Genomic DNA, 13,259 nt, shown 5'->3' on the forward strand with positions numbered 1-13,259 from the left:
AGATATCGCGTGTGACTAAGATCCACAGTCCCCTCCCCGATATCATCGTGGGGGACAACAATGTGTCTACATACATGTATGTGAGTATGTGTAATAGCAAAAAGGTCTGAGTTGAGTGTGTGTCTGTGTGTGTGAGCCCGAGTGTGTGTGTGTGTGTGTGTGTGTGTGTGTGTGTGTATGTGTGTGTGTGTGTGTGTGTGTGTGTGTGTGTGTGTGTGTGTGTGTGTGTGTGTGTGTGTGTGTGTGTGTGTGTGTGTGTGTGTGTGTGTGTGTGTGTGTGTGTGTGTGAGTGAGTGAGTGAGTGAGTGTGTGTGTGTGTGTGCATGCAGTGGCGAGGCGACTCACCCACCTTCATTGGTGAAATGTGGAGACTCCCCAGTGTAGATCTTCCCTGCTCCCACCTGTGTGTGGGCCGCCAGGTAGAACCTGAAGCGAATAGCTTGGTCTGGCAAGCGGAGTCTGTAGGCTGTCACGTTAGGCAGGAAACTCTCCATCTGCATGTGGCCCACACGTGACCCGTTCACTACAGGGACACACACACACACACAACACACACAGACAGCTAGTCAGCTAATGCAGAGTGCAATCTATCAACATACCATCATCTCTTCTTAACATTAGTTTCTCTCTGTTATGAGCTTAGATTTGAATCAATATTAGAAAGACCTTTCTGACCCGGTAACTTCTTGGTCAGTCTATACCACTGTGTCCAGAACTGATCACCTGTCATCTATCATCTATCCAATCAGAAGTGCTCACCTCACTGTGTATCCAATCAGAAGGGCTCACCTGTTTGGTACTTGACTATGTAACAAATCAGAAGTCCTCACCTGTCTGGTAATTGACAGTCTAACCAATCAGAAGGGCTCACCTGCTTGATAGTTGAGTGTGTATCCAATCAGAATGCCGTTAGGCTCCAGGGGTTTGTCCCACTCCAGGTGGATAGACTCTGGACTCCTCTGGACGATCTTAAAGAACTGAGGAAGATCTGGCACTACACACACAGGGGAGAGAGAGGGAGAGGGAGAGAGAGGGAGAGAGGGAGAGAGAGAGAGAGAGAGAGAGAGAGAGAGAGAGAGAGAGAGAGAGAGAGAGCGAGAGAGAGAGAGAGAGGGAGGGAGGGAGGGAGAGGGAGAAGGAGAGAGGGAGGGAGAGAGGGAGAGGGAGAGAGGGAGGGAGAGGGAGAGGGAGAGAGAGAGTGTTAAAGGGTGTAGTGGCGAATCTTCTACGGTGTAAATACATACTGTAATTAATTTGTCTGATGCCCTAGTTGGTGTCGTCCTTCCCTCTCCCAGTCTCACCTCCTTCCTTGGTATGGAAATCCACATGGTTGCTAGGCGGCCCATCGTAACGACTGTTGGCGACCACCATAAACATGCGGTAGTGGCTGTATGGCTGTAGGTCTGTCAATATGCCAGTAGGCTGGGCCACGGTACTGTAGAACCCTTTAGTCTTCTTCTCTTTATTCACACGCAGACCCTTCACCATGCTGCCCTCACGCCAGTAGTACAGCTGGGAGAGAGGGCCACACACACTGTCGTCACAGGCTGTGTGTGTCTGTGTCTGTGTGTGTGCCTGTGAGTGTGTCTGTGTCTGTGTGTGTGTGCCTGTGAGTGTGTCTGTGTCTGTGTCTGTGTCTGTGTCTCTGTCTGTGTCTGTGTGTGTGTGTCTGTGTGTGTCTGTGTGTGTGTGTGTGTGTGTGTGTCTGTGTGTGTGTCTGTGTGTGTGTGTGTGTGTGTCTGTCTGTGTGTGTGTGTGTGTGTGTGTGTGTGTGTGTGTGTGTGTAGTCGTGAGAGTCCAGATCTCACCCTGTACTCCTTGAACTCTCCCAGGACAGTGTTGGGGTCTACCGGGGTCCAGTGGATGTTGACCTTGGTGCTGTCAATCTTTGACACATGCAGGTCTGTAGGAGGGGCTGTAGGCTCTGGGGAAAAACACACACAGGTAGGACATCACCAGCATGATGAGTGAACATGTGTGTGTGAGAGAGAGAATGAGAGAGCGAGACCATGTTTTGTTATAATCTCCACCCGGCACAGCCAGAAGAGGACTGGACAGAAGAGGACTGGCCACCCCACATAGCCTGGTTCCTCTCTAGGTTTCTTCCTAGGTTTTGGCCTTTCTAGGGAGTTTTTCCTAGCCACCGTGCTTCTACACCTGCATTGCTTGCTGTTTGGGGTTTTAGGCAGGGTTTGTGTATAGCACTTTGAGATATCAGCTGATGTACGAAGGGCTACATAAATAAATTTGATTTGATTTGATTTGAGAGAGAGAGAGGAAGAGAGAAAGAGAGTGAGAGAAGAGAGAGGAAGAGAGAAAGAGAGTGAGAGAAGAGAGAGGAAGAGAGAAAGAGAGTGAGAGAAGAGAGAGGAAGAGAGAAAGAGAGTGAGAGAAGAGAGAGGAAGAGAGAAAGAGAGTGAGAGAAGAGAGCAAAATTGGGAAAAAAGATTAGGAATAGAAAATAAATGTTGCTTCATTTGTATATTGGTTTGTGAGTGTACGTACTGTCCTCCCCAGAATATCCTATGATGATGTTGGACTCAGGTCCTGGTCCAAAGTCATTCCTGGCCTGCAGTTTGATCTCATAGGGAACGTAGGTCTCTGTGTCGTGGACAATGTGCTTCGCCCCCACCGTAGTCACGTTGTTCCATTCCTCCCCCGTATCCTTCCGCCTCCACCACACCATGTAGTGCAGGTTAGGGCCGTTTTGCTCTGTGTTCAACAAGGGCTGGAGAGCACAAAAATATACACTAGCAGTATAATTAGAACAACCTTGTCTTTGAGGGTATAATGACTGTGTATGAAGGGGAAAGGCTGAAACAGTGACAAACAGTCACTCACTCACTCACTCACCTCCCAGCTGATCTCCATGTTTGTGTTCTTGGTGCCCCAGCCTTTCAGGCCACTAGGGATAGCATCAGGAGCTGAAACACACAGGGGCACAAAGAAAAATGTGATCTCTCTGGCTATAACATAATTCCCTCCCTCTATCTATAATAGTATTGTAGCCCTCATAACAACAGCCCCCCCCCCCATCCCTCCCTCCCGGTGAGAGACTCACAGGCTCCGCTGGTCTGATATCTTTGCGAGGGGCGGCTGGGCCGGCTCTTGCCCACAGAGTTGATAGCGATAACTCTGAACTGGTAGTTGACGAAGGGAGAGAGCTGCAGGATGACAGAGTTGAGGTCTCTGGGGTAACTAGACAGGTTCTGCCACTGGCCAGGTTCCCAACGGTCCTCCTCAAACTGAACAAGGAACTCTGCAGAGAGAGAGAGAGAGATGAGGGGGGTGAGAGAGAGAGCAAGAGAGAGGGGGGGGGGGGGGGGGGGGGTGGAAGGTGTGACACAAGCCATGGAACAGTAGAACACACTGTATGTATTGTGGTTACATTGGGCGAGTAGTTCCGTGTGTATGTATTTACCTGTGACAGGGCTGTTGTGTTCATCTCCAGGTATCCAGGTCAGTCGTATGCTGCGTTTGTCTGGGTCAGACAACTCCAGGTCCATGGGAGGGTCAGGATAGTCTACACACAGGAGGGCCATGGGGTTAGGTGCACACACACACACACACACAAACACACACACACACACACACGAATGCATGCACAAACACACATATGAACACACACATTCAAATGCATGCACAAACACACTGATACGCACACACACACAAATATAAACACACACACACACAAATATCCCTCTCATAGAAACATGTACACTAATATATCATACACACTGCCTTCATTCCTTTGGAATGTTGAAGCATTAGTCCAAACTAACCTGTTATTCTTATTGGAGTGAAAAGAGAGAAAGAAAAAAGATGGAAAGACAGAAACAGAGACAGAGAGCAGCTCGAGGGAGGGATGGACAGAAACAGAGACAGAGACAGAGAGCAGCGCGAGGGATGGACAGAAACAGAGACAGAGACAGAGAGCAGCGCGAGGGAGGGACAGAAACAGAGACAGAGAGCAGCGCGAGGGATGGACAGAAACAGAGACAGAGAGCAGCTCGAGGGAGGGATGGACAGAAACAGAGACAGAGAGCAGCTCGAGGGAGGGATGGACAGAAACAGAGACAGAGAGCAGCGCGAGGGAGGGATGGACAGAAACAGAGACAGAGAGCAGCGCGAGGGAGGGATGGACAGAAACAGAGACAGAGAGCAGCGCGAGGGAGGGATGGACAGAAACAGAGACAGAGACAGAGAGCAGCGCGAGGGAGGGATGGACAGAAACAGAGACAGAGACAGAGAGCAGCGCGAGGGAGGGATGGACAGAAACAGAGACAGAGAGCAGCGCGAGGGAGGGATGGACAGAAACAGAGACAGAGAGCAGCTCGAGGGAGGGATGGACAGAAACAGAGACAGAGAGCAGCTCGAGGGAGGGATGGACAGAAACAGAGACAGAGACAGAGAGCAGCGCGAGGGAGGGATGGACAGAAACAGAGACAGAGAGCAGCGCGAGGGAGGGATGGACAGAAACAGAGACAGAGAGCAGCTCGAGGGAGGGATGGACAGAAACAGAGACAGAGAGCAGCTCGAGGGAGGGATGGACAGAAACAGAGACAGAGAGCAGCTCGAGGGAGGGATGGACAGAAACAGAGACAGAGAGCAGCTCGAGGGAGGGATGGACAGAAACAGAGACAGAGAGCAGCTCGAGGGAGGGATGGACAGAAACAGAGACAGAGAGCAGCTCGAGGGAGGGATGGACAGAAACAGAGACAGAGAGCAGCTCGAGGGAGGGATGGACAGAAACAGAGACAGAGAGCAGCTCGAGGGAGGGATGGACAGAAACAGAGACCGAGAGCAGCGCGAGGGATGGACAGAAACAGAGACAGAGAGCAGCTCGAGGGAGGGATGGACAGAAACAGAGACAGAGAGCAGCTCGAGGGAGGGATGGACAGAAACAGAGACAGAGAGCAGCTCGAGGGAGGGACAGAAACAGAGACAGAGAGCAGCGCGAGGGATGGACAGAAACAGAGACAGAGAGCAGCGCGAGGGATGGACAGAAACAGAGAGATGGAGAGAGAGGTAGAAAAGGCCACAGATGTTACCAGCAGGCAAGGCACTAGACTGTGTGGGATACAGGGAGGTGTCCTCTGTGAGGGGAGCAGGGGGGTAAAGGTCAGAGGTTAAAGGTTAGTCAGAACATTAGTACAGTGGAGGAACCCCCATCCACTACAGTACTACTACAACTGGTGCAGGGTGACGTTGCCCCTAGACACTGATCTTGGGTGACTTTAGCATTTTCCCCACTAATGGTTAGGATTGGGGAGGGGAAGCTGATCCTAGATCTGTACCTAGGGGAACCTTAACTTTGGAGCACTACAACTACACAACTGGGAAACCATGGAGTATGATCCACCACGGTCTACATACACAACTATTAGTAGCAGAAGTGTGCTAGTAGTCACTATTGACAGTAAATACAGTGACAGTAAATATAGTGACAGTCCAACATGCAACCACTTCAAGGCACATTCATGCATTAGAATCTTTAACATCTAGAAGTGTTATCTACGAGGGCTCACAACAATGTTAAGAACATGACGGTAGATGAGAAGAGGATTTGTACAATGAAAGTAGAATATTTTCACATCCATGTTGAAGACTTTGACAGTTTGTGTAGCTGGTTTCAAAGGTCAAATAGGGGGTGCTTATATTTGTCCTGTTTCACCTAATGTACAAATGGGTAACCTGTACGAGTGTGAGGTGTGAAATGGAAATGTGTTTCTTTGCATATCCCAACTCCCCCTGAGACACCCTCGGAGAGTGGGGTCACGGCCAGGGCCAGCCATTATAGACAACAAACAAGGAGAAATGTGGGTTAAGTGCTAAGAGTGTATGTTAAATGACTAACACGTTGTATATAATGACTACTAGATGGTATCGAGTACAGTATATACAGTGCCTTGCGAAAGTATTCGGCCCCCTTGAACTTTGCGACCTTTTGCCACATTTTTGCCACTCCTTCCATTTCAATATTATCGCTTGCACAGTGCTCCTTGGGATGTTTAAAGCTTGGGAAATCTTTTTGTATCCAAATCCGGCTTTAAACTTCTTCACAACAGTATCTCGGACCTGCCTGGTGTGTTCCTTGTTCTTCATGATGCTGTCTGCGCTTTTAACGGACCTCTGAGACTATCACAGTGCAGGTGCATTTATATGGAGACTTGATTACACACAGGTGGATTGTATTTATCATCATTAGTCATTTAGGTCAACATTGGATCATTCAGAGATCCTCACTGAACTTCTGGAGAGAGTTTGCTGCACTGAAAGTAAAGGGGCTGAATAATTTTGCACGCCAAATTTTTCAGTTTTTGATTTGTTAAAAAAGTTTGAAATATCCAATAAATTTCGTTCCACTTCATGATTGTGTCCCACTTGTTGTTGATTCTTCACAAAAAAATACAGTTTTATATCTTTATGTTTGAAGCCTGAAATGTGGCAAAAGGTCGCAAAGTTCAAGGGGGCCGAATACTTTCGCAAGGCACTGTACATATGGGATGAGTAATGTAGGGTATATAAACATAAGGCATAGTTTAAAGTGGCTAGTTATACATGTATTACATAAAGATGGCAAGATGCAGTAGATGCAGCAGTTTAAATGAGTACAGTATATACATATGAGATGTATGAGATGAGTAATGTAGGGTATGTAAACATTATATTAAGTGGCATTGTTTAAAGTGGCTAGTGATATATTTTACATCAATATCCATCAAATATCCATTATTAAAGTGGCTGGAGTTGAGTCAGTATGTTGGCAGCAGTCACTCAATGTTAGTGGTGGCTGTTTAACCGCTAGGCTACCTGCCATCTACTTATCCTACCTGCTGTGTGTGTGTGTGTGTGTGTGTGTGTGTGTGTGTGTGTGTGTGTGTGTGTGTGTGTGTGTGTGTGTGTGTGTGTGTGTGTTGTGTGTGTGCGTGTATACCTATCACAGTAAGGCGTGCTGAGGCAGTGTCTTGGTCGATCTCTGATTTAACAGTACAGGTGTATGTTCCCTCATCCTGCTCGTGGACATTAGGGATGGACAGGGAATCCTCATCCTTCTTTAACCTACAGACCAGTCATGGGAGGAAACATGTTATTACATCACTATAACATGACATTACAGAACATCACTATTACATGTTATTACACGTCAACTATAGCTATGCTCTTTCAACAACACTGTTTTTGTGTGTTTTTGTACATGCATTGTTTGTGCATTTCATCCCATGGTCACAGGGCTCAATCAAGTTACAGTTTGAGCCTTTAAAAGCTGATGGTAGAGAAAACTGTTGTTGAGTTGTTTCTTTCACCTCCATCCCAGAGAGAGAGGCTTGTCATCCTTCAGCCAGGTAACAGTGATGGGCAGGGTGAGGTCTGATTTGACCCGGCAGTCAAAACGAGCCATGGTGCCTCTTATTGCTGACTGGTGCTCTGGAGCCCTGACGATACGGGTCGGCTCTGAAACAAACCATGTACACCACACACACAGGATACAACAGGGCACACACACACACACAGGACAGATAAGCAGGACAGACACGCAGGACAGACACAGGACACACACAGGACACACACAGGACAGACGCAGGACAGACACAGGACACACACAGGACACACACAGGACACACACAGGACAGACGCAGGACAGACACAGGACAGACATATCCGGGAAAATGATGGGGATAGATAGGGAAGCCAAATGCCTTGTATGGAATTCCTGAACAGCTGGAGCTCAACCAATTAGATTAAGAGTGTTTTTTCTCATGATATGAGATGACATTAAGGCCACATGGGATGAATGAGTATAATAAACAGACTACAGAATATGATTGTCTAATGTGAATCTGCATCTGCTCTGAGAAACAAAATAGGTTGATAAGGCACAAGGACATGTTTGGCAACAACACAGGGGCTATTTGGTCTGAGAAGGAAACATAAAAACAGAAGCATGAAGTCGTGCTGTGATGAGATTGGTTACTCTCTAACCTTTGACCTCCAGTCGGACCTGGTTCTCCTCCTTGCCCAGGATGTTGCTGGCCACACAGGTGTATGTACCCTGGTCCTCAACCCGCGCACGCTTGATCTCTAGGCTCCCGTTGATGTAGACCCGGTATTGACCACCGTCCAGACCACTGCCCTGACCATTCTTAAACCTACACACACACACACAGAGGGGAAAATATTCAGGGTAAGACTCAGGGTAAGACACACACACACACTCACGCACATCCACAACTTTTACATTCTATAATTTCAATTCAATTTCAATTCAATGGACTTTAATTGGCATGGGAAACATACAGCATGTTAACATTGCCAAAGCAAGTGAAAAATAGAATAAACAAAAGTGAGATAAACAATAACAATTAACATTAACCATTACACTCACAGACGTTCCAAAAGAATAAAGACATTTCAAATGTCATATTATGTCTATATACAGTCGTGGCCAAAAGTTTTGAGAATGACACAAATATATTCACAAAGTCTGCTGCTTCAGTGTCTTTAGATATTTTTGTCAGATGTTACTATGGAATACTGAAGTATAATTACAAGCATTTCATAAGTGTCATATGCTTTTATTGACAATTTCATGAAGTTGATGCAAAGAGTCAATGTTTGCAGTGTTGACCCTTCTTTTTCAAGACCTCTGCAATCCACCCTGGCATGCTGTCAATTAACTTCTGGGCCACATCCTGACTGATGGCAGCCCATTCTTGCATAATCAATGCTTGGAGTTTGCCAGAATAAGTGGGTTTTTGTTTGTCCACCCGCCTATTGAGGATTGACTACAAGTTCTCAATGGGATTAAGGTCTGGGGAGTTTCCTGGCCATGGACGCAAAATATTGATGATTTGTTCCCCGAGCCACTTAGTTATAACTTTGCCTTATGGCAAGGTGTTCCATCATGCTGGAAAAGGCATTGTTCATCACCAAACTGTTACTGGATAGTTGAGAGAAGTTGCTCTCGGAGGATGTGTTGGTACCATTCTTTATTCATGGCTGTGTGCTTAGGCAAAATTGTGAGTGAGCCCACTCCCTTGGCTGAGAAGCAATCCCACACATGAATGCTTTACTGTTGGCATGACACAGGACTGATGGTAGCGCTCATCTTGTCTTCTCCGGACAAGCTTTTTTCCGGATGCCCCAAACAATCGGAAAGGGGATTCATCAAAGAAAATGACTTTACCCCATTCCTCAGCAGTCCAATTGCTGTACCTTTTGCAGAATATCAGTCTGTCCCTGATGTTTTTCCTGGAGAGAAGTGGCTTCTTTGCTGCCCTTCTTGACACCAGGCCATCCTCCAAAAGTCTTTGCCTCACTGTGCGTGCAGATGCACTCACACCTGCCTGCTGCCATTCCTGACCAAGCTCTGTACTGGTGGTGCCCCGATCCCGCAACTGAATCAACTTTAGGAGACGGTCCTGGCGCTTCCTGGACTTTCTTGGGTGCCCTGAAGCCTTCTTCACAACAATTGAACCACTCTCCTTGAAGTTCTTGATGATCCGATAAATTGTTGATTTACTGGCAGCAATATCCTTGCCTTTCAAGACCTTTTTGTGCAAAGCAATGATGATGGTACGTGTTTCCTTGCAGGTGACCATGGTTGACAGAGGATGAACAGTGATTCCAAGCACCACCCTCCTTTTGAAGCTTCCAGTCTGTTTTCAAACTCAATCAGCATGACAGAGTGATCTCCAGCCTAGGCCTCGTCAACACTCATACCTGTGTTAACGAGAGAATCACTGACATGATGCCAACTGGTCCTTTTGTGGCAGGGCTGAAATGCAGTGGAAATGTTCTTGGGGGATTCAGTTCATTTGCATGGCAAAGACAGACTTTGCAATTAATTGCAATTCATCTGATCACTCTTCATAACATTCTGGAGTATATGCAAATTGCCATCATACAAACTGAGGCAGCAGACTGTGAAAATTAATATTTGTGTCATTCTCAAAACTTTTGGCCACGACTGTACAATGCTGTAACGATGTGCAAATAGTTAAAGTACAAATAGGAAAATGATTACACATAAATATGGGTTATATTTACAATGGAGTTTGTTTTCACTGGTCACAAATTTTGCTCCTGTGATGGCACACTGTGGTATTTCACCCAGTAGATATGGGAGTTTATAACAATGAAAAAAACCTGAATCCAATCGAGAATCTGTGGAAAGAACTTAAAACTGCTGTTCACAAATGCTCTCCATCCAACCTCACTGAGCTCGAGCTGTTTTGCAAGGAGGAATGGGAAAAAATGTCAGTCTCTCGATGTGCAAAACTGATAGAGACATACCCCAAGCGACTTACAGCTGTAATCACAGCAAAAGGTGGCGCTACAAAGTATTAACTTAAGGGGGCTGAATAATTTTGCACGCCCAATTTTTCAGTTTTTGATTTGTTAAAAAAGTTTGAAATATCCAATAAATGTCGTTCCACTTCATGATTGTGTCCCACTTGTTGTTGATTCTTCACAAAAAAATACAGTTTTATATCTTTATGTTTAAAGCCTGAAATGTGGCAAAAGGTCGCAAAGTTCAAGGGGGCCGAATACTTTCGCAAGGCACTGTATATGTTGAAGAGGGTGGGGCTTAAGCTGTCTCCCTGTCTCACCTCACGGCCCCGTGGAAAGAAATGTGTGTTTTTATGCCAATTTTAACTGCACATTTGTTGTTTGTGTACATTGATTTTATGTCTTATGTTTTTCCCCCAACACCACTTTCCATAAATTTGTATAGCAGACTCTCATGCCAAATTGAGTCAAAGGCTTTTTTGAAATCAGCAAAGCATGAGAATACTTTGCCTTTGTTTTGGCTTGTTTGTTCGTCAATTAGGGTGTGCAGGGTGAATACGTGGTCTGTCATATGGTAATTTGGTAAAAAGCCAATTTTACATTTGCTCAGTATATTGTTTTCACTGAGGAAATGTACAAGCTGTTAATGATAATGCAGAGGATTTTCCCAAGGTTACTGTTGACGCATATGCCAAGGTAGTTATTGCAGTCAAATGTGTCTCCACTTTTGTGGATTGGGGTGATCAGTCCTTGGTTCCAAATATTGGGGAAGATGCCAGAGCTAAGGATGTTGTTAAAGAGTTTAAGTACAGCCAATTGGAAACTGATGTCTTTATATTTTATAATTTAATTTCATTGATGTTACCATCAACACCGCAGGCCTCTCTGGGTTGGAGGGTTTGTATTTTGTCCTGTAGTTCCTTCAATGTAATTGGAGAATCCAGTGGGTTCTGGTAGTCTTTAATAGTTGACTCTATGACTTGTATTTGATCATGTATATGTTTTTGCTGTTTGTTCTTTGTTGTAGGGCCAAAAAGATTGGAGAAGTGGTTTACATATACTGTACATCCCCATATATTCTCTACCTGGGTCTATCTTTCCACACTCATCAGTATATGTATTTTAGCTTTTGTGTGGACCACAGGAAGAGTAGCTGTTGCACGACAGCTAATGGGGATCCAAATAAAGTAAACTCACCAACGTAGCTCAGGAAGTGGCGAGCCAAAGAAGGGACAGTCCAGGAAGGTTCTGTTGTTCTCTATCACCTTTATTAGCTGGTTCTTAGCACCAAGCATCCTGGGAGCCATGTCTAGAGAGAGAGAGAGAGAGAGAGAGCAAGAGAGAGGGAAACAATTGACATATTTAGTCCTATTTCATTATAGCTTCATCACTCATCATCACAATCATCATCTTCATCACCACCAACACCACTCCCTCTCTTTACCCAATATGCTGACGAAAGCGTTGGCCAGCAGGTAACCATGGTGATTGGAGGCGTTACATTGGTACACAGCGCTGCTGCCGATCTGAACAGAGTGAAAGATGATGGTGTCACCTACCACCGATCTTCTGGTGTTGGGCAGGGAGCCTGGGAGATGGGGAGAGAGGTAGAGGGCAGAGGGAGAGAAAGGGGGAGAGAAGATAGAAGAGAAAGAATAGAGGGATATAAATGTAAATAGTCAAAACTGGTTGGCAATAGAAATGCTGATTTGAGTTTGTTTATCCAGATGGTGCTCTATGTCCATTAGAACACAGCAGGGTGATAATTGATGTTGAATGGGTTGTGAAGGACTCACTATTTCTCTCCATAGGCTCTCCGTTGACCAGCCACTGGATGAGTGGTTTGGGGTTCCCATTGGCCCGACACACCAGGCGACTGCTCTCATCCGGTGCTAACACCAGGTTGAACGGCTTGTCCAGCCAATAGGGAGCCGCTGATGGGTTCAAGAGATGCCATTGGTCAGAAGGTCAACCACAAAGATCAACATACAGACACACACACACGCGCCAGACACAGAAAACACCTCCTCCTTGTATACCTTTAACCTGGACGAAGATGGAGTGTCGGATGCTTCCTATCTGATTGTTGGCCATACACATGTACTCCCCTGCGTCCTCCTCTGACACGCTGTCAATACGCAGAGTCTTATTGAAGTTGTCTAGCTTCACCTTATGGTTCAGGTCTCCTCCCTTCTTAAACCACTTTATACTGGGGGTGGGACTGAGAGGGATAGGGAGAGAGTGGGTGAGGGGGGGAAAGGGGAAATTGGGAGTGAGATTGGGTGTTATTTTTCTTGAGAAAATATTAATGTGTGTGTGTGTGTGTGTGTGTTGGGTGTTATTTTTCTTGAGAAAAGTATTAATGTGTGTGTGTGTGTGTGTGTGTGTTGGGTGTTATTTTTCTTGAGAAAAGTATTAATGTGTGTGTGTGTGTGTGTGTGTGTGTGTGTGTGTGTGTGTGTGTGTGTGTGTGTGTGTGTGTGTGTGTGTGTGTGTGTGTGTGTGTGTGTGTGTGTGTGTGTGTGTGTGTGTGTGTGTGTGTGTGTGTGTGCTTGAGTATTTCATTCACTCACACTCCAGCAGCGATACACTCCAGCTGTAGTTTTTGTCCTCTCAGCACCATCATCCTTGAGCTGTCAGTCCCCGTGGGGGAGAGGAAGTTAGGGGGAGTCTCTGCTACCTTACGACCTGGGAACAGGAGAGGAAGTTAGGGGGGTCTCTGCTACCTTACGACCTGGGGACAGGAGAGGAAGTTAGGGGGGTCTCTGCTACCTAACGACCTGGGAACAGGAGAGGAAGTTAGGGGGGTCTCTGCTACCTTACGACCTGGGGACAGGAGAGGAAGTTAGGGGGGTCTCTGCTACCTTATGACCTGGGGACAGGAGAGGAAGTTAGGGGGGTCTCTGCTACCTAACGACCTGGGGACAGGAGAGGAAGTTAGGGGGGTCTCTGCTACCTTACGACCT

General features: G+C 46.4%; 1 protein-coding gene across 6 annotated transcripts in view; it reads right to left on the reverse strand.

Annotated features, from left to right (window-relative positions):
* The window catches only part of LOC139413710 (neurofascin-like), a 93,852-nt gene that overhangs the window by 26,403 nt on the left and 54,190 nt on the right, over positions 1 to 13,259 (reverse strand). For all 6 annotated transcript variants that reach the window (XM_071161398.1, XM_071161394.1, XM_071161399.1 and 3 more), the window contains 16 exons: positions 12,867 to 12,981; positions 12,333 to 12,514; positions 12,090 to 12,227; positions 11,738 to 11,881; positions 11,491 to 11,602; positions 7,984 to 8,150; positions 7,308 to 7,455; positions 6,938 to 7,062; positions 3,422 to 3,523; positions 3,062 to 3,259; positions 2,854 to 2,924; positions 2,506 to 2,728; positions 1,809 to 1,924; positions 1,302 to 1,512; positions 872 to 994; positions 350 to 523 (listed from right to left, as the gene is read on the reverse strand). In XM_071161398.1, coding sequence (XP_071017499.1) covers positions 350 to 523; positions 872 to 994; positions 1,302 to 1,512; positions 1,809 to 1,924; positions 2,506 to 2,728; positions 2,854 to 2,924; positions 3,062 to 3,259; positions 3,422 to 3,523; positions 6,938 to 7,062; positions 7,308 to 7,455; positions 7,984 to 8,150; positions 11,491 to 11,602; positions 11,738 to 11,881; positions 12,090 to 12,227; positions 12,333 to 12,514; positions 12,867 to 12,981 — 2,349 coding nt within the window. The remainder of the gene's footprint in view (positions 1 to 349; positions 524 to 871; positions 995 to 1,301; positions 1,513 to 1,808; positions 1,925 to 2,505; positions 2,729 to 2,853; positions 2,925 to 3,061; positions 3,260 to 3,421; positions 3,524 to 6,937; positions 7,063 to 7,307; positions 7,456 to 7,983; positions 8,151 to 11,490; positions 11,603 to 11,737; positions 11,882 to 12,089; positions 12,228 to 12,332; positions 12,515 to 12,866; positions 12,982 to 13,259) is intronic.

Source organism: Oncorhynchus clarkii, chromosome 7 (assembly GCF_045791955.1).
Source record: "Oncorhynchus clarkii lewisi isolate Uvic-CL-2024 chromosome 7, UVic_Ocla_1.0, whole genome shotgun sequence".
NCBI classification, from domain to species: domain Eukaryota; kingdom Metazoa; phylum Chordata; class Actinopteri; order Salmoniformes; family Salmonidae; genus Oncorhynchus; species Oncorhynchus clarkii.